Here is a 23,596-nt window from a genome sequence, read left to right as displayed (position 1 = left end):
ATGATAAAGTAAACTACGAGGTTAAAGTGGACAATTCGGGATTAAAGCCGAAATTTCCACTTTAATCACAAAATACACGTTTTCACCGCGTCAAATATAACGCTATACATTATTGTTATATGTTGCTGTTGTTAAGTTGCAAAAATAAAAAAATTAAAAAAGACGACACAAAAGATGGTATGTGAGACTTTTAAAATGTGTTGTGTCATTACATTCGGGAACTATCTACATGTGACAGAAAGTATGGCGTTATTTCAGTGCCACTATTCTGAGCGCACGTAAAAAAATATTGCAAGTGCAAGTGTTGCATTTTGAGGAGAAATTTATTTTGAGCGTACAAAAGCTGAATTTGAGTGAACAAAATTCATTGCTGCGTGCAAAAAATGTATTTCAGTGTTTGCACTTATCCATATACACACACACAATAGCACCCCCTCTCGCTCAGTTTTTTCATTTGCGCTTGCTCGCAATGTGTTGCTTGCGCTCACAACATTCTCTGCTGCAAGCGCTCAACTCTCTGTACACCGTTATAAGTGTGCCACAAAACCAACCAATCACAGACTCGGTTTCAAAAATTCTGATTGGTTCTTACGGTCTCCAATCAGCTCGCTAGCTGCTGCATTCCGGAAACAGTCCGAAATGTAGCTAAATCCAGCTAAACTCAATTAAACCCCAATTTGCGGATAATATCTTTAATTATTTTCTCTTCTTTGGCTGCAGAGTAAATCAAAACTCCCTCTATCTGCAAGAAGCGAGGCTGAGTGGACAGTGTTTCCGGTGTTTTTTACGTGCGGTCAATATTTTTTTACGTGTGCTCAGAATAGTGGCACTGAAATAACGCCATACTTTTAAAATGTATCGTGTCATTACGATCGGGAATATGCGACGCTTGAATATAAAAGCACCACGAATGCATCTGTATGTCGGCATTTTGCTTCAACACTTTGAACCATTCATCAAACAGCAAAGCGCGCACATCGATCCCCGAAGGATCTCCATAGAGGCTTGCTGTCACATGTAGATAGTAAACAGAGACTCTGACGTCACGTTCCGACTTTTAGCACACTGCGCCCCCGACTTTTTGCTGGTACTGCAACTCGCGCACGCGTCGCGTTAATTTCTGAGGACCTGCTCAGAGGACGCGTGAAATGAACGCTGGGAACGCGTGGCAGCCATGATGCGGACGCGTACGCGTTCTGAGCGTGAAGTATAAATGAGCCCTTAAACTCCAACCAGTTGCTTAATTAGGCGCCGAGTCTTGTTGTTAATTAAACCCGTTCTTTAATTCCGTGGCTTTTTGCTGCTCTCATTGTGCATTAGCAGACATTTTCTCTTTTCTAAGAGCAATTGTTAAAATGGTTTGGGTACCTGAGCAGATCGGCATTCCTGAGACCTTCACCTTTCTTAATTTTCAGATATTGTATGATCCACGCAGTTTGTTGGTCATGTTTTAGTTCATCTTATATATAATTATTTTTTGGCTGCTAATTAAGGAAAAAGAAACAATTAAGGGGTCAGAATCTTCAAGAGCAATTCAAATAAAATGAATTCAAAAGATGTTAATTAGCAGCAAAAACGGGTCACTAATTCAGAAAAGGGTTAGAATGAAAACCTACAGCCACTACGGCCCTCCAGGACCGGAGTTTGGGACCACTGATGTACATAATATTAGGTAGGAACCAATCATTGGGAGAGTTTGTGTTGCAGGCTCTCGGTTAGGGTGCATTTATGGGTACTCATATCCTTATATCAGCTGGTGCTTTTTGGAGTTGCGTTTATTTTTGTCTGTTTAAAAAAAAATTATAATTTTTTTTTATTTTTAGGATTTAGCAATTTAATTCTTTTTTTTCCCTTTGTCCTTTCAGGTATTGCCGTTTGTTTATACATTCTGATAGTGTATGCTGATTGTAGTTAGCTCTCTATGTAAACTTTTATTTATATATATATATATATATATATATATATATATATATATATATATATATATATATATATATATTGTAGTACTTAAACAATGTTAATGTCTATTTGCCAGTTTATTTTGCGTTAAGATTATTTCAGCAGGCGCGTATTTGGCTTGCTACAGATAGGATGGACTTTTGGAGCTCCGTTATGTTTTTTCTCTTTATTTAGTTTTTTTTTTTTTTTTTAATTTTTAACATTAAAGTGATTCTTTGTTTGTATTGTTTCCCATCTCTTTTAGAAGAAATTTAATAGAAGCACCCCAGAAAATTGTGCAGGAGCCCCGTTTTATGTTACAGTTTAATTCTTTTTTTTTTTCCCTTCGCTCTCTCAGGTATTGCCGTTTGTTCGTACAGTTTGATAGCGTATGCTGATTGTAGTTAGTTCTCTATGTAAAACATTATGTTATATATATATATATATATATATATATATATATATATATATATATATCCTCGTTTTATGTTACAGTTTAATTCCTTTTTTTTTTACCTTCGCTCTTTCAGGTATTGCCGTTTGTTCGTACAGTTTGGCTGATAAACGTGGTCATGGCGCCCCCTAGTGGTGATTGTGTTTGATTACAAAATGTTTCCTTATCGGAAGAGAAAAACAATCTCTAAGGCAGGGGTCCCCAACTCCAGTCCTGGGGGGCCACTAGTGGTTGCAGGTTTTCACTCAAACCCTTTTCTTAATTTTTTTGCTGTTAAAGTTTTTGCTGCTAATTAACTCCTTTACCTATCATTTTAATTGACTTGTTTTTCGTGATTTGTTCCCCCTGAATTTCTTCATCGTTCCTCTGAATTGCTTCATTTCTTTCCTTAAAGGACACCCAAACAGAAATGAAACATGAAGTGTGTGAGCCAACAGAAGACCAACTAAGTCAGGGCCTCAAACTCCAACCAATTTCACTCCAAGCAGTTTGCTTAATTAGCTGCCGCTGAGTCTTGTTGTCATGGCTTGTCGTTGCTCTCATTGTGCAATAGCAGACATTTGTGAAATTGCTGATTTTTTTCTCTCTTCTAAGAGCAAACTGTTGAAATGTTTTATGGACCTGAGCAGATCAGCATTCCTGAGACCTTCATCTTTCCTTATTTTCAGATATTGTATGATGGACACCAGTTGTTTTGGCTCATTATTATTTGTATCTCATTATTGTTTGGCAGCTAATTAAGGAAAAAGAAACAATTAAGAGGTCTGAATGAATTCAAAACTAGTTAATTAGCAGCAAAAACAGGTCACTAATTAAGAAAAGGGTGAGAATGAAAACCTGCAGCCACTGTGTCCTCCTGTCTGTATTGGTGTTTCTCTGAGTATTCCGGCTTTCTTTGTTTTTTTTTTTACACAGTCTCAAAAATGTGCAAGTTACTTAAATGTGTGACTCTTCTTTGACTTGTGCTTTGTGTTGAGCGTGGGTGAACCCTTAAAGGGGCTGCTGTCCTGTCCAGGGCTGGTTTGTGCCATATGACGTGCACATCAGAACAGGTCATCGGTACTTGTGTCCTAAATGGGCGGCAGTGAAACTTCCAAATTGAAACCTAATAATAAGTTCCAATTGTACGTCTGTATTTCTATAATATTCCAACTTCTGTAAATTTCTCTATATTCTTTTGTAAATTTCTCTCTCTATTTTTTTATCCCAATAAATATGCTATGCATTCATCAAAACACTTCTGTTTTCCTTTGTCATGCCATCCGTTTAGTACACAAGTACCGGTCATCCACCAAAAGCTACGCATATTCAAGTTCAGCCAGCAGACAAACAGGAAAAGCTTGGGCTGCTGCTGGAAGAGGTGTTGGTGAGGCCAACAGGGGGCGCTGACCCTGTCATCTGATGCCCCCCAGTGCAGTGACGAGGACACTGTGCTGTAAAAATGGTGCAGTTCTTTGTATGAGGCATAAAATCGAGGTCCTGATTCTCTGTGGTCATAGAAGATCCCTGGGCACCCTTTGTGAAGAGTAGGGTGTATCACAATGTCTTGGCTAAACTGCCCACCATGGCCTAATCATTCTGGCCCCTCTTATTGGCTGTCTTTCACCACCTCACAGCTAATGTGTGATGAGAATAACTGACACAAAATGGCTGCCGTCACATCATCCTGGTGGGTGCTGCACATTAGTGGCTCCTCATTCGCTTTGTAAAGTGCCTGGAGTAGCGACAAAAGTGCTATATACTGTAGATATAAAGAACTATTATTATAATTATTATTGTGGAGAAAGTAGGGTGAAATGACACCTTTTATTGGCTAACTAAATAGATTACAAATGCAAGCTTTCAAGGTAGCTAAGGCCCCTTCATCAGGCAAGGCGTAACAAAGAAACTGAAAAATTCTCTTAATTGCATTTCTAATCTATTTAGTTAGGCAATAAAAGGTGTCATTTCAGCCTACTTTCTCCTGTATCAATCTATGGCTAACACGGTACAACACTCTGCTGCTACAATTATTATTGTGGTCAGTGCTGTGGGATTTGCCTACAGTCCTTAGCAACCCTAAATTTGATTAAGTGTGCTTGAGATTGTAGGTAGGATGCTGCACGTGCGCCACACTTAGTCTATAATGAAAATGTGGGTTAAGAAAGACTAGCAGGACTGATGGATATTTCAAATGTTGTAATGTAGTGAGAAGTCAAGCAAAATGACACCTTTCATCGGCTAACTCAAAAGATTACAACATGTGAGCTTTCGAGACAGCGCAGGCAAGAAAGCCTGAAGAAAGGGCCTGAGCTGCTTCAACAGCTCACATGTTGTAATCTTTTGAGTTAGCCGATAAAAGGTGTCATTTTGCTTGACTTCTCACTACATTCATAATGGCTAACACGGTACAACACCCTAGTACAAAACACTGTACTGCTCAACATGAAGGGAAACATAAAAATAAAGCTGGCTAGATTGCTTAACGCCCTCTCATTAGAGCACCAGGTTGAAGGTGACCATCCAGCACTTTCAGTCGGCTTAGCCTCCTACCTGTGCAGCCTGTTCCATCTCTACACAAATCACAATGTGCCGGGCAGCGTCGACAGGTCCCGTCCTCATCGGGGTAGTAGTTGTAGGAGCAATTAGCAGTGCACTGGCCGTTCTCCAGGTAAAAGTATGGCACACAGGATAAGCACTTGCTTTTGGATTCTTCACAGGTTAAGCATAAGCTGTCACAGACTTCGCATGTGTCTTCAGGGCTTCCAAAGTAACCACTAATAACATCAAAAGTACCAGAGATAGACAGATAATATTAGACATATAGAAATAACTGTAAATGCTACTAACTGCATAACTTTCACCAGTCTGTGACATAACAGTTCAATGGCTAGCAACTCAGCTACCAGTAATTTGATAGATAGATAGATATTAATGTTAGTATAGTATGCAGGATGAGACAGATAGATAGATAGATATTAATGTTAGTATAGTAGGCAGGATAAGATAGATAGATAGATATTAATGTTAGCATAGTAGGCAGGATAAGATAGATAGATAGATATTAATGTTAGCATAGTAGGCAGGATAAAATTGATTGATAGATAGATATTAATGTTAGTATAGTATGCAGAATGAGATAGATAGATAGATATTAATGTTAGCATAGTAGGCAGGATAAAATTGATTGATAGATAGATATTAATGTTAGTATAGTATGCAGAATGAGATAGATAGATATTAATGTTAGTATAGTAGGCAGGATAAGATAGATAGATAGATATTAATGTTAGTATAGTATGCAGGATGAGATAGATAGTATTTATAATTGATATATATTAAATGGACCATGCAATAGATAGATAGATAGATATTAATTTTAGTATAGTAGGCAGGATGAGATAGATACTGTATATACTCACGTATAAGTTGCATCTTGAAACACGAAAAATCGATCATAAAATCAGACCCCGACTTAGCCCGAATGCTACTAACTGCATTACTTTCACAGTATTGTGCCATATGCTATCATTGTATATAACAACCAAAGCACAACAGTAATTTCACAGTAAACTGGGCAACAAAATATATGTGATGCAGCAGCACATTGCTATTGAATTACAGTAATTTCCTGAAATTTTAAACATTAATGGAAATCGTACTGCAATTCAGAAGCCAGTAATCTACTGAAAATTTACTAAAGCAATTTAATTTAAACATCCACATGAAAAAAAGCCAGTCTGTGACATAACAGTTCAATGGGTAGCAACTCAGCTACCAGTCATTTGGATTCACTGGTGCAATTTTAACATTAAGTGGCATTAACTCAGGTTGTCTGGCTTAAGAGAAAAGCTTGCTATTGTGATGTGGGGTGTGACAGTTATGGTGGCGGGACATAAATAGGATTGCATAACCACAAACACACTTCAGTACACACACAGAAGAAAATGAGGATGCTCACCATCTTTAAGTTTTGGTTTCTCACAATGCAAAGGTGAGGAAGAATTTAGAGTGCCACTGCAAAGGGGGCGTTCCTTATGCAAATGTGGCAACTTTATGTAAATCTAGGTTTTGATTGCCATTGTGCGGTGGCCCCAAAGGGAAAGTGACAAACAATGCAAAGATGCAACGCACACATTTAAACAAGGTGATGCGCCACTGTGCCATTGTGACTTAAAAGCAATACAAGTATTCATAAAAATAGTCCTGCACGTGGAATAATTAATAATTAATACTGACAGCTAAAACACTGCCTAAATGTAAGTTCATCTGCATTCATTTATTTCAAATTATTGTTTTAACTGTTTATTGCATTACAGTTTTTTGACTATATTTGAGGTATTTTTAATAAGTTTTTTTTCCAGTGTATCACTAATTTTCCCCAAAATTTACATCAAGTTGAATTTCAAAGGTCCATGAATTCCTTCTATCTGCCCATATCACAATTTGTTCACTTATTCCTTGTGCCTGTGGATCTCTGTGTTGCTACGATGTCAGACAAGTTTCAATCAGTGTCCCTGTCACCAGGATTTCACTTTTAACTGCCATCTTACCACACATATAAGTGGAACAGTGCGAAAATGCACACAAACCCAAAATGTCCCACAATGCAACGCAAACCAGTCCACATAAAATTTTACTGTAGTTTGCCATCCTATGATGTAAGATGGCTTAGCCTGCTGTCATTACACAGTTTCAACGCAGTATTTTATTGTGGAAAATTAAAGCTAACTGCAATGAAATGCTGGCAGTTTCTACAGTGTATAAAAAAGATAGATAGATATTAATGTTAGCATAGTAGGCAGGATAAGATAGATAGTATTTATAATTGATATATATTAAATGTACCATGTAATAGATAGATATTAATTTTAGTATAGTAGGCAGGATGAAATAGATACCGTATATACTCACGTATAAGTTGGATCTTGAAACCCGAAAAATTGATCATAAAATCAGACCCCAACATATACGCCCGTTCAAAAATGCGACACTTAATTTTTTTTTCATATCTTCTTCTCCAATCTCACATCAGTTTCTCAGATACATTGAATTTTGTTGCAGCAGTGCAGTTATCAATTTCTTTTGCTAATTCAATGACGTTTAATTTAAAACCAGGTTCATATTTTCTTCTGATCCATCGTAGGTAAGAGATGCTTTTACGATAAAGGTGTATGAGGGTGTGAGATAGAAAAAAACACAAAACAGTGCAAATGTCGCTTTGGAATAGTTCGGGTATTACCGTGTGGTCATGTAGGTCAGGAGGACACGCTGACCCATTGCCACACCCATATAGAAAAAAAAGGCTGCGTGCTCATTGGTTACTCTCTCAGGTGGGTGTTAGCATATCGTAATCTCTTGGACCAATAGCGTGCATTTTCCCCATTTGACTTATACAGTATGACGACATTATAAAATACCAGAAATGATATGGTAAAAATCAAGTCCTGACTTATCCGCTGGAGAACTTAAACACAAGTATATATGGTAGATAGATAGTATTTATAACTGATATATATTAAACGGACCATGTAATAGATAGATATTAATTTTGTATAGTTGGCAGGATGAGATAGATAGATAGATAGTATTTCAAATTGATATATATTAAACATACCATGTAATAGACAGCTAGATAGATATTAATTCTAGTATAGCAGGCAGGATAAGATTTATCGATCGATAGACAGATGGCAGTGCCCTCTGGTGGCACCCAAGGACACCAACAGAGGTCCATACTGGGTCTATGCCAGAGGAGCTGATATAAAGTGAACTGACCTGGATGAAGTGAATTTGATGTTATTTCAGGATGTTGTTATACATTTTGCATGTAACCCTGACCATCTACAAAGTGCATGTAAAACCTGGAAGCTGTTAGAACTGTTTAGATAAAAACACCTAGTGAAATATGCCCAGCACTAAGCACAAAATGTGTCAGCCAGAAGAGGGTCTGGATTTCTCTGTGGTGGCTGCTAAAGAGGATAAGCTCTGATTGCGGTCAGACAAATGAAGTGGATGATGAGTGCTTACTCTGGGCAGTTAGACCAGCAACTGCCTTCATAGAGGAAAAGGCTGTAACCATCCTTCCTGCAGCTCAGACAGTTGTCCATGGAGTCCTGACAGGTCTCACAGTTGGGGGCACATTCCTCACACAGAAGGCTGGCAGGGTTGGCAAAGAAACCTGGGGGGCACTGCTCCACACAGGAACCCTCTTGGTCAAGAAAGAAGCCTGCAAAAGTCAAGAAAGAAACCAAAACTGTGTGAGAATAAAGCTCTGTCAAGCACAGACTGAGCAATAACTTTTTATCTAGCCTAGAAATGAGCTTCTTTAGTATGCAGAATGCTTTCAATCAATCATTTAAACATACATGACAGTAAATTCATTTTCAACTCAGTTCTCTTCCTGACTGCACAAGGAAAACGGGTTTCCAACTCCAACCCTGCCTGTGCAGACTTTGCATGTCCTGCGTCTTCGTGTTTTTCTCCTGTTTAAACACTTTACTCTGCCATGCATGTTTGTCTGTGGATTAGCCTCCTGCCTCATCTTGGGTAAGCAGTCCCACCCCAGGACGAGAGGGGGCACTGTCACTAATGGTATCATCGCTTTCTGCTCCCAAAGATGCCCAGTGATGGCAGTTGACTCCGCCCCTTCCAGTCCGAGGAGTATAAAGGTGAGACACTCACAGAAGGTGTTGTCACATTCTGGACTGACGCTCGAGAGTGACAGAGCTTCAAAAGCAGACCAGATTGTTTTCGGTTCTCTGCAGTGGGCTGTTAATGTTTTGTTATACCGCCATTGTGCGCCACATTTTAAGATTTATTTTAAAAATCTCACGACCACAACTCCCACATCCGAAGCATTCTGGTTTGGTCTGTAGGAGACTCTTGACTGGTGTGCATATGTGGAGGTGTCTGAGTGTGTGTGTGTGCTTCAGTGATCAGTAAATAGATGGGTGAATCAATTGCAAGATTCATTGGCCATTTTCAAAAATCTATTTTGAAATTGTTTTCTTAAGATTCCTAGATTCATATTTTTACTTTGTTTTTAGAATCTGAAATTTAAAAGACCATCCACCTTAATAAAAGGTGTGCACTATGCCCAGCAGTTTCTCCCGGCCAAGTCCCACAAGCCGCCAAATGGAGCCCTCCCTGCAATGTGGAGATGCCCCGAATTCCAGCAGGTCATCATGGACTTTGGAGTTGTAGTGCACAGCCCTGCTGGATAATGTCGGGGCCGCCAGGGGACGCTGCAGGGAGACACAGAGACATTGGCTTTTCCTACAGCCCGGAAGTACTTGCCGGTCACGAGGACGGAAGGAATAAAGTGCTTCCGGGCTGACAAAGAAAGAAGAGTTCTGATTTAACCCGGAAGTGCTAGGAAGTCACATGGACTGCAGGTTAAGGAGCACTTCCGGGTCGTGGACTATAAGAAGGACAATGAAACGCCAGAGCGTTGAGCTGAGCTGGGTGGTAGGACGGCAACGCGTCTGGGAGTGGAGGATTGATTTATTATTGGAGTATTGTGTTTATTTATGAGTAGTGTAGTGTGGAGGGTGCTTGGTGCACTTTATTATTATAATAAAAATAATTATTATTGCACTTTTACCTGGTGTTTGGCGTGGTACCTGAGGGTTCAAGGGAGCGATAGTGCCCCCAACTGCTACAAAGGATACGTGTCTGTTTGTCTGTATGACCGTCTGGTTGCTATGTCTCTGTCATTTCAACAAGTGGTGCATCTCAAACATTAACATTTGATTTACAAATTCTACACCAAATAGCAGAGACACATGCATCACATTTGTCATTCCAACAGATGGCACATCACAAACATTAATACTGCTTTCACAAATCCCAAACCAAAAGGCATATAATAAATATATATATATGTATTGCCTTTATCATTCCAGCAGATGGTGTATCACAAACATTAACATTGATTTTACAAATCCAAAACTAAATGGCATATAACAGAGACATATGGATTGCATCTGTCATTCCAACAGATGTGCGCATCACAAACATTAACACTGCTTTTATGAATTCCACACCAAATGGCATATAACAGAGGTATATGCATTGTATTTGTCATCCTAACAGATGGTGCATCATAAACATTAAAACTTCTTTTACAAGTCCCATACCAAATGACATATAACAGTGAAATATGTATTTCATTTGTCACTCCAACAGATGGCGCATCACAAACATTAACATTATTTTTATGAATTCCACACCAAACGGCTTATAACAAAGACGGAGGTGTTGCATTTGTCATTTCAACACATGGTGCATCAAAAATATTTGTGGTAATGTTTTTTATTATTTCAAATGTTTGCGACGTGCCATCTGTTGGAATGACAAATGCAATGCATTTTACTACTACTACTACTACATCCATTACAAAATACATTCCAATAGATTGTGCACTGCAAATACTAATCCTGAAGCCTACACTGATCATTTAGATTTGAACCCATCTTAGACAGGCAGCACAGCTAGTATAAATATATTTTTATTATGGATAAATTCAGATACAGTGTATCCATTGTATGCCACTTCTTACTTGGCACACATTTTAAAGTTCAGATTTCTTATCTCTCGTCTGAATAATATTGCTTGGGTGACAGATTGAAAGACTGATCCTTTTATTATGAGATAAAAACTTTAGTTTAGAAAGACATGAAAAAAATAAAAACTTAGCGAGACACAGTGAAACCTTTTCTCGACCAGCTCCTTTGCCACTGTGCCAGTTTGCTAGCCCTAAAAGCTGCTGCCTGAAGTCTATTTATTTACTGACATCCATTGGGCTTGTGAGGAGAATGAAAAAGGAACTGTTCTTACTTTCATATGGTGAGGAGTCAAGCAAAATTACATCTAACTGAACAGATTACAATATGCAAGCTTTCGAGGCAACTTAGTCCCCTTTTTCTGGCAGAAATCTAAAATTTTGAAAGAATAAAATAGAAGCCGGTGGATATCAGATCATCCCTTTACAAGACTGGAAGATCAGATGGTACCCAACCTTCATTATTTGTCCCGTATTTCCTCCACATGCTTACCGACATAACAAGAGGAGCAGTCCAGGGCTTGGGGTCCAAAACAGGTCATACAAGAAAAATCACAGCTGTAGCATCCGCCATCTGTGACTAATAAAGAAAGAAACACAAATAAAACGATCATTGTCTTGTCATAAGATTAATACAAAAATGCCCCCCTGAGTAGATGTATCAAAAGGGTAAATCACAAAACAAATTCGTGTTCTAGCTCTCCTGCAGGATCACATGAATCCCCACTTGGCTGTAATGTTTAGGACATAATCATTGATCCATTCACCTGTCCATTTTCAGGACTCACGGTATCTGAGTTGAGTCTATCCAAGTAGAAATCAGTTCAAAAGAGGATGGAGTTCAGCTGCGGAGGGGAGCAGGAGGGGTGCCATGGAGTTTTGCCGCAGTAGTTTTTATTGAATGATGGACACGATGTGCTGAGCTTATCACATGCCTTGAGTAAAGTTGTTGGTAGTGACAGGTAAATATAGCCATATACAGGGCATCATATACAGTACTGTGCCAAAGTCATAAGCACGTTTCAAAATTCAAAAAAATATTTGACTAGCTATTGATGCTCCAACCATGTTTTTTAAGGCCGATACCGATCATCAATTTCACGTTACTTCATCTTTTTTTTTTCTCTCCTTTATCCCTTTAAAATCTTTTTACAGTAAGCTCCTGCATCACCAGGCACATAGAAGCCTTGTATATTATATTAAAGGGTACTTTTATAATTAAAACTAAAGAACACAGGCGTTAACTGTTCATTTTTAATAACAAACTGAAATTCTACAGACTTATTGTCCAGTGACCATAAAAATGCTAAAATAAATCAAATTTCTTTAAAAACATGTAGAATGTAGAATTCTTTGTTGTCATTATGCATACACATAACAAAATGTTTTGTTGGTAGGACTCGGTTTCAAGGCAGAATACTTAAAATACACTATAAATAATAAAATAAACATAATAAGTATAAAAGACAGCAGCAATAAAACATCATCAAGTCAAGACTTTTTCTGAGGTAGTACGCCTGCAGAGACCAGTGATCTGTGTGTGTGGATCTGCAGGGGAGGATTATGAGTGAAAGTGCGTGTACACGTCTACAGGGGAGCAGGTTAGGCTAGATTTAGATGTATGTGTGTGTATCAGCAGGGGCAGATGGACTTCAGCTCTGGGAGAAAAGCTGTCCTTCAGTCTGCTGGTACATGTTTTTATGTTTCTGTACCACTTTCCCGAAGGCAGTGGTACAAACAGTCCATTTCCCGGAAGGGTATACATTTGGCTCTCTTCTGCACCCTTCCAGCACAGACAGAGTCCAGGTCTAGGAGAGGACTTCCCACTGTCCCCTGTGCTGTTCTCACCACCCATGCCGTCCTTTCTGTCCTGTACTGTGCAGCTGCCGTACCACACTGTCATACTGTGACAGAGAATGCTTTCTATAGCAGATCCGTAGAAGTTTGTGAGCAGCCGAGAGGAGAATCCAGCACGTTTGATCTTCCTGAGGAAGAAGAGTCTTTGCTGGGCCTTCTTTACCAGGTGAGATGTGTTCAAAGACCAGGTCAGATCCAATGTAATGGGGATACCCAAGAACTTGATATTATCTACACACATTACAGCATCCTCATGTATGAATATAGGAGCATGTTCTCTTCTTCTGGACCTCCTATAGTCCACAATTACCTCTTTGGTCTTGCTGGTGTTCAAGATGAGGTTGTTGGCTGAGCACCATAGTTCTAGGTGTTGTATCTCCTCTCTGTAGTGAGTCTCATCATTGTCTGATATGAGACCCACCACGGTCGTATCATCTGCAAACTTTACAACCATGTTTGTGGCATGGATGGTGGAGCAATCGTGTGTAAATAACGTGAAGAGTGCTGGGCTAAGCACACAACCCTGTGGCGTGCCTGCGTTCAGAACCAGTGTGGCTGATGTCCGACCTCCAATTCTAACCACCTGAGGCCTGTTGGTGAGAAAGTCCCCGATCCAGAGACACAACAATGTGGACAGACCCAGATTATGAAGGTTTTGTACCAGCTTGTCTGGGATTACGGTGTTAAACGCTGAACTAAAATCAATGAATAGCAACCTAACATAAGTGTTAGGGCACTGCAGATGAGTCAGGGCTGTGTGAAGTACTATTAAGACAGCATCCTCTGTCAATCTGATCCTCCTGTAGGTGAACTGATGGTTGTCAAATCCAGCAGGGATGGCATCCTTGATGTACTTTAGGAGGATTCTCTCAAAGCACTTCATTATTACTGGGGTCAGAGCCACAGGGCAGGTGACCGCTGATTTTTTAGGCTCTGGCACAATAGTGGAGGATTTGAGGCAGACAGGGATCATTGCAAGTTGTAGAGACAGGTTGAAAATGTCCAGAAAGACTCCTGCCAATTGATCAGCACATATATTGAGTGTCTTACCCGACACCTTGTCCGGTCCTGCAGCTTTGTTGGTGTTGATCCTTTTCAGGGTGGACCTCACTTTGTGTAGTTGCAGGACTATAGGCTGATGCTGCTCCTCAAGCCAAGGGAGATGTGCAGGATGGTCCAGATCTAATTATGCAGATCCAGATCGTCTGGATGACTTTGATTAATGCGGGGACAATTCCAGTTTGGTGCAAAGACGATTATTTATGTCGTCAGTTCGCACATTTCTCGATGGTCTGGGATTTTTCGGGTGATTTTCTATGTAATAAACTTAATAAGTTATAGCATAATGAAAATTGCATAATTAGATCTGGACCACCCTATACAGTCTCCCTACTGCTAGATGCATCAAAGCGTGCAAAGAAACTGTTCAAGGTGTCAGGGAGACTACGGTCATAGCTGAACCAGCTTGAACTAATAAAATACTGCATGATAAAGAGGTATTGAACGCGTCAATGTTTTTTCTCCATAAATATTTTTCTAATGGGGCTATTGGCGTGAAATTCTCACCAGATGTCAGCAACAACCCAAGTAATTCACACATGCAAAGAAATCAAAACAAATAAGACTATAAATTAAGTTATGTGTAATAAAGTAGAATGACCCAGGGAATAAGTATTGAACACGCTTACTGACATTTATTGAATACTTGTTGGTAATGACAGCTTCAAAACGCAAAAGAGAGATTGCATTTTCATTTTATAATTTCCATTTTCATTTTTACAGAAAATACCTTGCACAGAAGATAGACATTTTCAAGAAAAGAAGACCAAAATTAAAAATTCACACCCAAGCTATTTTTTTTATTTTCTCGTATACGAAATACAGTGATCCCTCCTTTATCACGGGGTTTGCGTTCCAGAACCCCTTGTGAAAGGTGAAAATCCACGAAGTAGAAACCATATGTTCATATGGTTATTTTTATATATTGTAAGCCCTTATAAACTCTCCCACACTCTTATAAACATTTCCCGCACAGTTATAGAGCATAAACCCTTTGTATTCTCTTAGAAATTTGGTAAGATTTGTTGAAATTATGTATGTAAACACACTGCTTATATACATCCATCCATCCATCCATTCTCTTCCGCTTATCCGAGGTTGGGTCGCGGGGGTAGCAGCTTAAGCAGAGAGGCCCAGACTTCCCTCTCCCGGCCACTTCTTCCAGCTCTTCCGGGAGAATCCCAAAGGCGTTCCCAGGCCAGCCGGGAGACATAGTCCCTCCAGCGTGTCCTGGGTCTTCCCCGGGGCCTCCTCCCGGTTGGACGTGCCCGGAACACCTCACCAGGGAGGCGTCCAGGAGGCATCCTGATCAGATGCCCGAGCCACCTCATCTGACTCCTCTCGATGCGGAGGAGCAGCGGCTCTACTCTGAGCCCCTCCCGGATGACTGAGCTTCTCACCCTATCTTTAAGGGAAAGCCCAGACACCCTGCGGAGGAAACTCATTTCAGCCGCTTGTATTAGCGATCTGTTCTTTGGTCACTACCCATAGCTCATGACCATAGGTGAGGGTAGGAGCGTAGATCGACTGGTAAATTGAGAGCTTTGCCTTACGGCTCAGCTCCTTTTCACCACGACAGACCGATGCAGAGCCCGCATCACTGCAGATGCCGCACCGATCCGCCTGTCGATCTCACGCTCCATTCTTCCCTCACTCGTGAACAAGACCCCGAGATACTTGAACTCCTCCACTTGGGGCAGGATCTCTCCTCCAACCCTGAGAGGGCACTCCACCCTTTTCCGGTTGAGGACCATGCTCTCGGATTTGGAGGTGCTGATTCTCATCCCAGCCGCTTCACACTCAGCTGCGAACCGATCCAGAGAGCTGAAGATCACGGCCTGATGAAGCAAACAGGACAACATCATCTGCAAAAGCAGTGACCCAATCCTGAGTCCACCAAACGGACCCCTTCAACACCCTGGCTGCGCCTAGAAATTCTGTCCATAAAAGTTATGAACAGAATGGTGACAAAGGGCAGCCCTGGCGGAGTCCAACTCTCACTGGAAGCGGGCTCGACTTACTGCGGCAATGCGGACCAAGCTCTGACACGGTTGTACAGAGACCGAACAGCTCTTATCAGGGGTCCGGTACCCCATACTCCCGAGCACCCCCACAGGATTCCCGAGGGACACGGTCGAATGCCTTTTCCAAGTCCACAAAACACATGTAGACCGGTCGGGCAAACTCCCATGCACCCTCCAGGACTCTGCTAAGGGTGAAGAGCTGGTCCACTGTTCGCGACCAGGACGAAAACCACACTGTTCCTCCTGAATCCGAGGTTCGACTATCCGACGGACCCTCCTCTCCAGAACCCCCGAATAGACTTTTCCAGGGAGGCTGAGGAGTGTGATCCCTCTATAGTTGGAACACACCCTCCGGTCCCCCTTTTTAAAGAGGGGGACCACCACCCCGGTCTGCCAATCCAGAGGCACTGTCCCGATGTCCATGCGATGTTGCAGAGGCGTGTCAACCAAGACAGTCCTACAACATCCAGAGCCTTAAGGAACTCCGGCGATCTCATCCACCCGGGGCCCTGCCACCAAGGAGTTTTTGACCACCTCGGTGACTTCAGTCCCAGAGATGGGAGAGCCCACCTCAGAGTCCCCAGGCTCTGCTTCCTCATTGGAAGGCATGTTAGTGGGATTGAGGAGGGCTTCAAGTACTCCTCCCACCGACCCCAACGTCGAAGTGAGGTCAGCAGCGCACCATCCCCACCATATACGGTGTTGACACTGCACTGCTTCCCCTCCTGAGGCGCCGGACGGTGGACCAGAATCTCCTCGAAGCCGTCCAAAGTGTTCTCCATGGCCTCTCCAAACTCCTCCCATGCCCGAGTTTTGCCTCAGCAACAACCGAAGCAGCGTTCCGCTTGGCCTGCGGTACCTATCAGCTGCCTCCAGAGACCCACAGGACAAAAAGTCCTATAGGACTCCTTCTTCAGCTTGACGGCATCCCTCACGCGGTGTCCACCAACGGGTTCGGGATTGCCGCCACGACAGGCACCGACCACCTTGCGGCCACAGCTCCGGTCAGCCGCCTCAACAATAGAGGCACGGAACATGGCCCATTGGACTCAATGTCCCCACCTCCCTCGGGGCGTGGTTGAAGTTCTGCGGAGGTGGGAGTTGAAGCTACTTCTGACAGGGGACTCTGCCAGCCGTTCCCAGCAGACCCTCACAACACGTTTGGGCCTACCAGGTCTGACCGCATCTTCCCCCACCATCGAAGCCAACTCACCACCAGGTGGTGATCAGTTGACAGCTCCGCCCCTCTCTTCACCCGAGTGTCCAAGACATATGGCCGCAAGTCCGACGACACGACCACAAAGTCGATCATCGACCTGAGGCCTAGGGTGTCCTGGTGCCAAGTGCACATATGAACACCCTTATGCTTGAACATGGTGTTCGTTATGGACAATCCATGGCGAGCACAGAAGTCCAATAACAAAACACCGCTCGGGTTCAGATCGGGGCCATTCCTCCCAAGGTCTCACTGTCATTGCCCACGTGAGCATTGAAGTCTCCCAGCAAAACGAGGGAATCCCAGAAGGTATGCCCTCTAGCAACCCCTCCAGAGACTCCAAAAGGGTGGATACTCCAAACTGCTGTTGGCATACGCACAAACAACAGTCAGGACCCTTCCCCACCCGGCGGAGGGAGGCCACCCTCTCGTCCACGGGGTAAACCCCAATGCACAGGCTCCAGTGGGGGCAATAAGTATGCCCACACCTGCTCGGCGCTCTCACGGGGCAACTCCAGAGTGGTAGAGAGTCCAGCCCCTCTCAAGGAGATTGGTTCCAGAGTCCAAGCTGTGCGTCGAGGTGAGTCCGACTATATCTAGCCGGAACCTCTCGACCTCGCACTAGCTCAGGCTCCTTCCCCTTCAGAGAGGTGACATTCCACGTCCCAAGAGCCAGTTTCTGTAGCCGAGGATCAGACCGCCAAGGTCCCGCCTCGCCACCACCCAACTCACACTGCACCCAACCTCCTTGGCCCCTCCCATAGGTGGTGAGCCCATGGGGAGGAGGACCCACGTTACCTCTTCGGGCTGTGCCCGGCCGAGCCCCATGGGTGCAGGGCCCGGCCACCAGGCGCTCGCCATCGAGCCCCACCTCCAGGCCTGGCTCCAGAGGGGGGACCCGGTGACCAGCGTCCGGCAAGGGAAAGCGTCGTCCAAAGTTTTACATCATTGGAGGTTTGTTGAACCGCTCTTTGTCTCATCCCTCACCTAGGACCAGTTTGCCTTGGGTGGCCCTACCAGGGGCATAAAGCCCCGGACAACATAGCTCCTAGGATCATTGGGACACGCAAACCCCTCCACCACGATAAGGTGACGGTTCAAGGAGGAGTGCTTATATACAGTAAAACCTAAATATTATTTTAAAGATATCGAGCGTCTCTGATATCACATATGTTACAGCCATTGCGATAGACAGATCGTTTTGGGGCCATAACGAAGGGCTTGACTACGCAGAAAGATAAACACAAAAGAGCACAAAAGTTAACTCTTTGCACAGCAAAACACGTTGATGCTGAATGAGCGAGACGAGACTTCCTGGTTAACACAGCGCATTCAAATTCGGCGCTCCATTGCTGAGCCAATCAGCACACAGAAACTTAATTGCGTGCTCTGATTGGTTAGCTTCTCAGCCATCCGCCAATAGCATCCCTTGTATGAAATCAACTGGGCAAACCAACTGAGGAAGCACGTACAGGAAGTAAAAAGACACATTGTCCGCAGAAACCCGCGAAGCAACGAAAAATCGGTGTTATATATTTAGATATGCTTACATATAAAATACCCGATCGAGTGAAGCCGCACAAGTCGAAGCGCGATATAGCGAGGGGTTACTGTATAGGGTAAGTATTATAATCGTCCAAAAATTTGATTTCGAGATTTTGATGAATCTCAATGTTTTAGGCCTCCCTGAGTCTGAAAATACAATTTTTGGAATTATGCCTGAGTGTCTGTGTCTGTGTGCGTGTGCGTGTGCGTGTGTGTGTCTGTGTGTGTAAACACGATAACTTGAGTACACTTTCACTTAAGTCAATCAAATTTTGCTTACAAGTATTAGGTACAAAACTTTTGAGCTATTTCTGCCAACCAGAAGTGATACTTAACTCGAAACGTTTCCCCAAAAACATAAAAAATTTGATAATTTCACATTATATTATGGTAAGGCACCACATTCTTAGAATTGTTTTTTCTCGGTTTTCAAGACAATCGTAATTTTCCATTTGATGCTCATATAGTAATACAAATACATTTAAGACATTTTTGCTTTGCATACATGAAATCTTGCATACATATATTACATTACACACATTTCTAAAGTCCCTTGCAACTTTTGACCCACTTCCACTTACTGAAAGTGGTAATTTGCCTGAACTGTTCACCAAAATAAAATTATCATGGCTGCAGAGTCTGATTTATTCAACTTTACTTTTATAACAATTGTTCAATATATTTTTAATTTGATTTCATTTGTTGTTGATGGTTCTTTAACGTACATAATATAAAAATATAATCATCGTCTTGTGGTTTACTTCTCAAATATCCATCCCGATATCTGGGTATACAAGACAGTCGAGGAGAGACCACTCCTGATTTGTTTTAAATGGTGATGGATTTAAAAATATCCCAGTGGGGCAGGAAACCACCCAATCATGTTGATTAGTTATGTGTGCACATTTAGGTGTGGTGGTCCAGAATGTTCTCACGGATGGTGTCGTGCCTCACGCCCATTGAAGTTGCCACGGCTCCCAGCTTTCCATTACCCTGCACTTCAAAAAACTGAAAACGTGCTTTGAGTCTATTTGAGTAGGGTGGCATTAAAAATAGCAAAGCATTATGGTTTGATAAGTTTGACACAATTGTATGGAATGATGTTTTCTCCAAATAATATAAATGAAAATAAGAGCAAAGGGCATCAATATGACAGGTTATATGCAAAGTTTATATTGAAGTACATTTAAGTTATTATGTTCTTCCCAATATAAAGGGTTCCAGAATCGAGAATCAAGAGAACCTACCCTCCAGATACTGTCCCTCCTTGCAGCTCACAGAAGGGCACTGGCCGTAAATTGGCATATTTCCATCCGGACAAACTCGACAGTCTCGTGCCAGGGGTCCGTTGCAGGTTTGGCAGGAACTGTGGCAGGACTCGCAACGCCAGCTGTTTGAGTCCTCATAGGTGCCATTCGGACATTGGTCCACACAGATTCCATCTGCGGGCGAGGATGTGGATAAAGTAGGATTAACTAATGAAAATCCCAAAGCATGCAAAATGTCCTATAGAGGTTTATCACAGACTCTCTACTTAATAAACATTTAAAAGGTAGACAATAATATAATTAAATCAACCTTTTGACACTTATACTGTAATTTAATCATTTACTAAAAATAAAAAGCAATATCAAATGCAAATAATGTAACGTTATCTGATCCATTTAATCCAGTTCATAGCTTTCATTGGCCAGAGTTTATCTAAACATCAGTCGCAAGTCTGAATTCAGAAATCATTAGAATTCCCTTTATACACACTGCTGTACTGCAGAAGTAAATTCATCTTTTCAGAAAAATTTGTTGTATTATTGAAATATTTATCTGATGATCACTAGAAGACGGCAACATTGATAGGTTCACCAATTGTTAAACCCACCCAATCTAATTCAGGATCATTGGGGGCAAAGCAGGAGCAAGCCTTAGAAGGACCACCAGTCCCTCACAACATAGAAGAGTATTCATCACAAAATTACAGATTATCCACATTAATAAAAGGATATGTGTCTGCGGGTCTGTCTGATTGCTGCATTTCTGTCATTCCAAGAGACGGCGCATCAAATATTTTTAAATAATAAAATGCATTATATTTGTCTTTCCAGTGGATGGAGCAGCACAAATATTAACACTGTTTATACGACTCCCATTCTAAATGATATTTAACAGAGGCATTGGTCATTCCAACAGATGGCACATCACAAATATTAGCACTGCTTTTACTAATCCCATGCCAAATGGCCTATAACCGAGGGAAATGCATTACCTTTGTCATTCCAACAGACGGCGCATCACAAACATTAACGCGGCTTTTACGAATCCCATACCAAAAGGCACATAACAGAGACAAATGTATGGCATTTGCCACTCCAACAGATGGCACCTTTATTATTTAGAATCAGCCCATCTTAGATGGGTAGCACAGCTAGTAAAAGTATACTTTGATCTGTCTCATTCGCAATTATTCTGTTACGAAATGTTCATCCATTCATTTTCTGACCAGTCCGACTCAATTGTAGTATCATGGAGAGCCGGAGTGTATGAATATTAGAACATTAGAAAAACCCTATCTGCAGTGCCCTCCATAATGTTTGGGACAAAGACACATTTTATTTTTGATTTCCCCCTCTGCTCCACAGTTTAAAATTACAAATCAAACAATTCAGATGAGATTAAAATGTACATTGCAGACTTTTATTTAAGGGGATTTGCATTTCAGTCACACAACATTTTTTCTAAGTGGTGAGGCGACCTTCTGCTGTTAGGCACCTAAAATCTGGAATAGCTGACCGATAGAAATTCACCAGGCTAATACAGTGGAGCACTTTAAAAAACTACTAAAAATGCATTATTTTAATATGGCTTTCTCATAGCTTCATTTTTAGTATAACCCTGATATTTTGTATATGCAATGAATTATCATTTCTATTATGGCTCTGCAATCTGTACTGACCCCTACTTTCTCTATTGTCCTTTTTCCAGTTTTCTGTGGTGGCATTCGGTGCCAGCACCACCTGATCAGGGCACCATGCTGTCCCTACATTGATGGATCGAAGGACAGATTTCCACCATCATCATCTAATTCTTCCATGTGAAGCCAGAAAGCCATGAGGATTGATTGAGATCATTTATGATAGGTAGAATGCCCAGTGGGGGCTGGCCAGGTGGTCTTGTGGCCTCAGAACCCCTGAAGATTTTGTTATTTTTTTCTGTCCTCCCTGCCATTCAGACCTTACTTTATTCTTTGTTATTTAATATTGCCTAATCTTCATTTTTTTATATTTTTATTGTTTGTAAATTTTTTTTTTCATCTTGTAAAGCACTTTGAGCTACATTGTTTGTATGAAAACGTGCTATAGAAATAAATGTTATAGATGTTGTTCTTACATGGTCCTCTCCCATTTCACGGCTCCATAATGTTTGGAACACAGCAATGGCAGGTCTATTAAAGCAGCCATATTTAGAGCTTTGTCGCACATCCTTTGCATGCAATGACAGCTTGAAGTCTGCAATTCACAGACATCACCAGGTAAATTAAGAAAAAAACTGTGCAACTGCCACCAGCAGATGAGGTGGTATGCTTTGGATCCTGGTCAGTTCCTTTTCATCTCAGGTTCCCAAACAGGCTCATTTTGTCAAAGACCTTTCTCCAGAATTCTACAGGCTCTTGAAAGTTCATTTCCTCCATCTGGCTATCTGGCATCTTGCAGTGTGGCCTCTGTGTTTCAATTCCTGAAGTCTTCTGCTGATAGTCGTTTCTCACATGCACATCTGCCCCCTGAAGGGCGGAGTTGGGGGCTTTTTCTTGAGGATTCTTTTGTCATGCTCAGTGGAGGTCTTACTTGACCTATGAGTCCCTTTGTAATTACTGAACCCACCAGTGCATTCTTTCTTCTTCATGATATTCCAGACAGTTGATTTCGGTCATCCTAAGGTTTTACCGAAGCCTTGAATGGTTCTCTTCTTGCTTTTCAGCCTCATAATGGCTTCTTTGACTTTCATTGACACAGCCCTTATCCTCATGTCGAACAATGGCAGCTAGAGACTCCAAAGGGTAGAAGCAAACCGAGGTCTCTTATTTTATCTTGGTAGAGTAATATATTGCTCTACTTTCCACTTTGTATTATTAAGATGTTGCCTAATCTCACAGACTTAGTACTGTTTATAAGGTATTATTGTATATAACTTATCCCCACCTTCCCTTCAATATCTATAACCTCACGAAATTAGATGTAGTAAAAAGACAAGCAGGAGTTAAGTTACACATAAAATAATGTATTATTGATAATATTCATAAATAATAACAAAATGCAAAGTACATTTGAATATTGGCAACCATGCAACCTGATAAATGGTGATGTGTAGTTTCAGGCGACACACAGATTTGTTTGTTACTTAATGTCTCTAGTTAAGGCATCATTTGTGGTCAGCTTTTAGCCACATATGGCTGTCGAGCTGTGCTCTTCATTGTGTTGTTCTTGTCAGTTCATGGTGTGATGGTCTTCATCAGTTGTTAGTAAGAGAGTGATGCTTCTTCATCATCAGAGGTTAGTAAGAGAGATAGTGTGAGGTTAAACAAATACATTTATAGATGTTCTGTCCGACCCCTAGAGCCAATAGGGTGTCATAGTACTTAAAGGCCTCTGAGACAAGCCAATTCCAAACAGCCATACCTCAGACCAATGGGCGAATAGAACATCTTAACACCTGCACCCCAAACCATATGTTAAAGTACAGCCTGGCTTTCTTGCGGGGGTTGAAAGACTCTAGCAGAGAAACATTTGTGTCAAACACTTCCCCCAACTCTGCCGTAAAATTCAAAGAGACTCAGTCGTAAATGGGGAGGGAGGGTAAACATGAATGCTTCTCACTAATGTAACACTAATATTACATTGCTTTGCCTAAAATACAAATAAAGATATACAAAATATGTATCAAGTTATATGCAAAATCTTACATCACAA

At 41.6% G+C, this 23,596-nt stretch overlaps 1 protein-coding gene across 1 annotated transcript in view; it reads right to left on the bottom strand.

Moving 5' to 3' along the window:
• The window catches only part of LOC120541377 (proprotein convertase subtilisin/kexin type 5), a 91,700-nt gene that overhangs the window by 34,506 nt on the left and 33,598 nt on the right, over positions 1-23,596 (bottom strand). Inside the window, exons 6-9 of the mRNA XM_039772941.1 lie at positions 19,886-20,080; positions 11,431-11,517; positions 8,402-8,600; positions 4,925-5,148 (exon numbers count right to left, since the gene is read on the bottom strand). Coding sequence (XP_039628875.1) covers positions 4,925-5,148; positions 8,402-8,600; positions 11,431-11,517; positions 19,886-20,080 — 705 coding nt within the window. The remainder of the gene's footprint in view (positions 1-4,924; positions 5,149-8,401; positions 8,601-11,430; positions 11,518-19,885; positions 20,081-23,596) is intronic.

Source organism: Polypterus senegalus, chromosome 12 (assembly GCF_016835505.1).
Source record: "Polypterus senegalus isolate Bchr_013 chromosome 12, ASM1683550v1, whole genome shotgun sequence".
Taxonomy (NCBI): domain Eukaryota; kingdom Metazoa; phylum Chordata; class Cladistia; order Polypteriformes; family Polypteridae; genus Polypterus; species Polypterus senegalus.
This window is presented reverse-complemented; position numbering and strand designations above follow the sequence as displayed.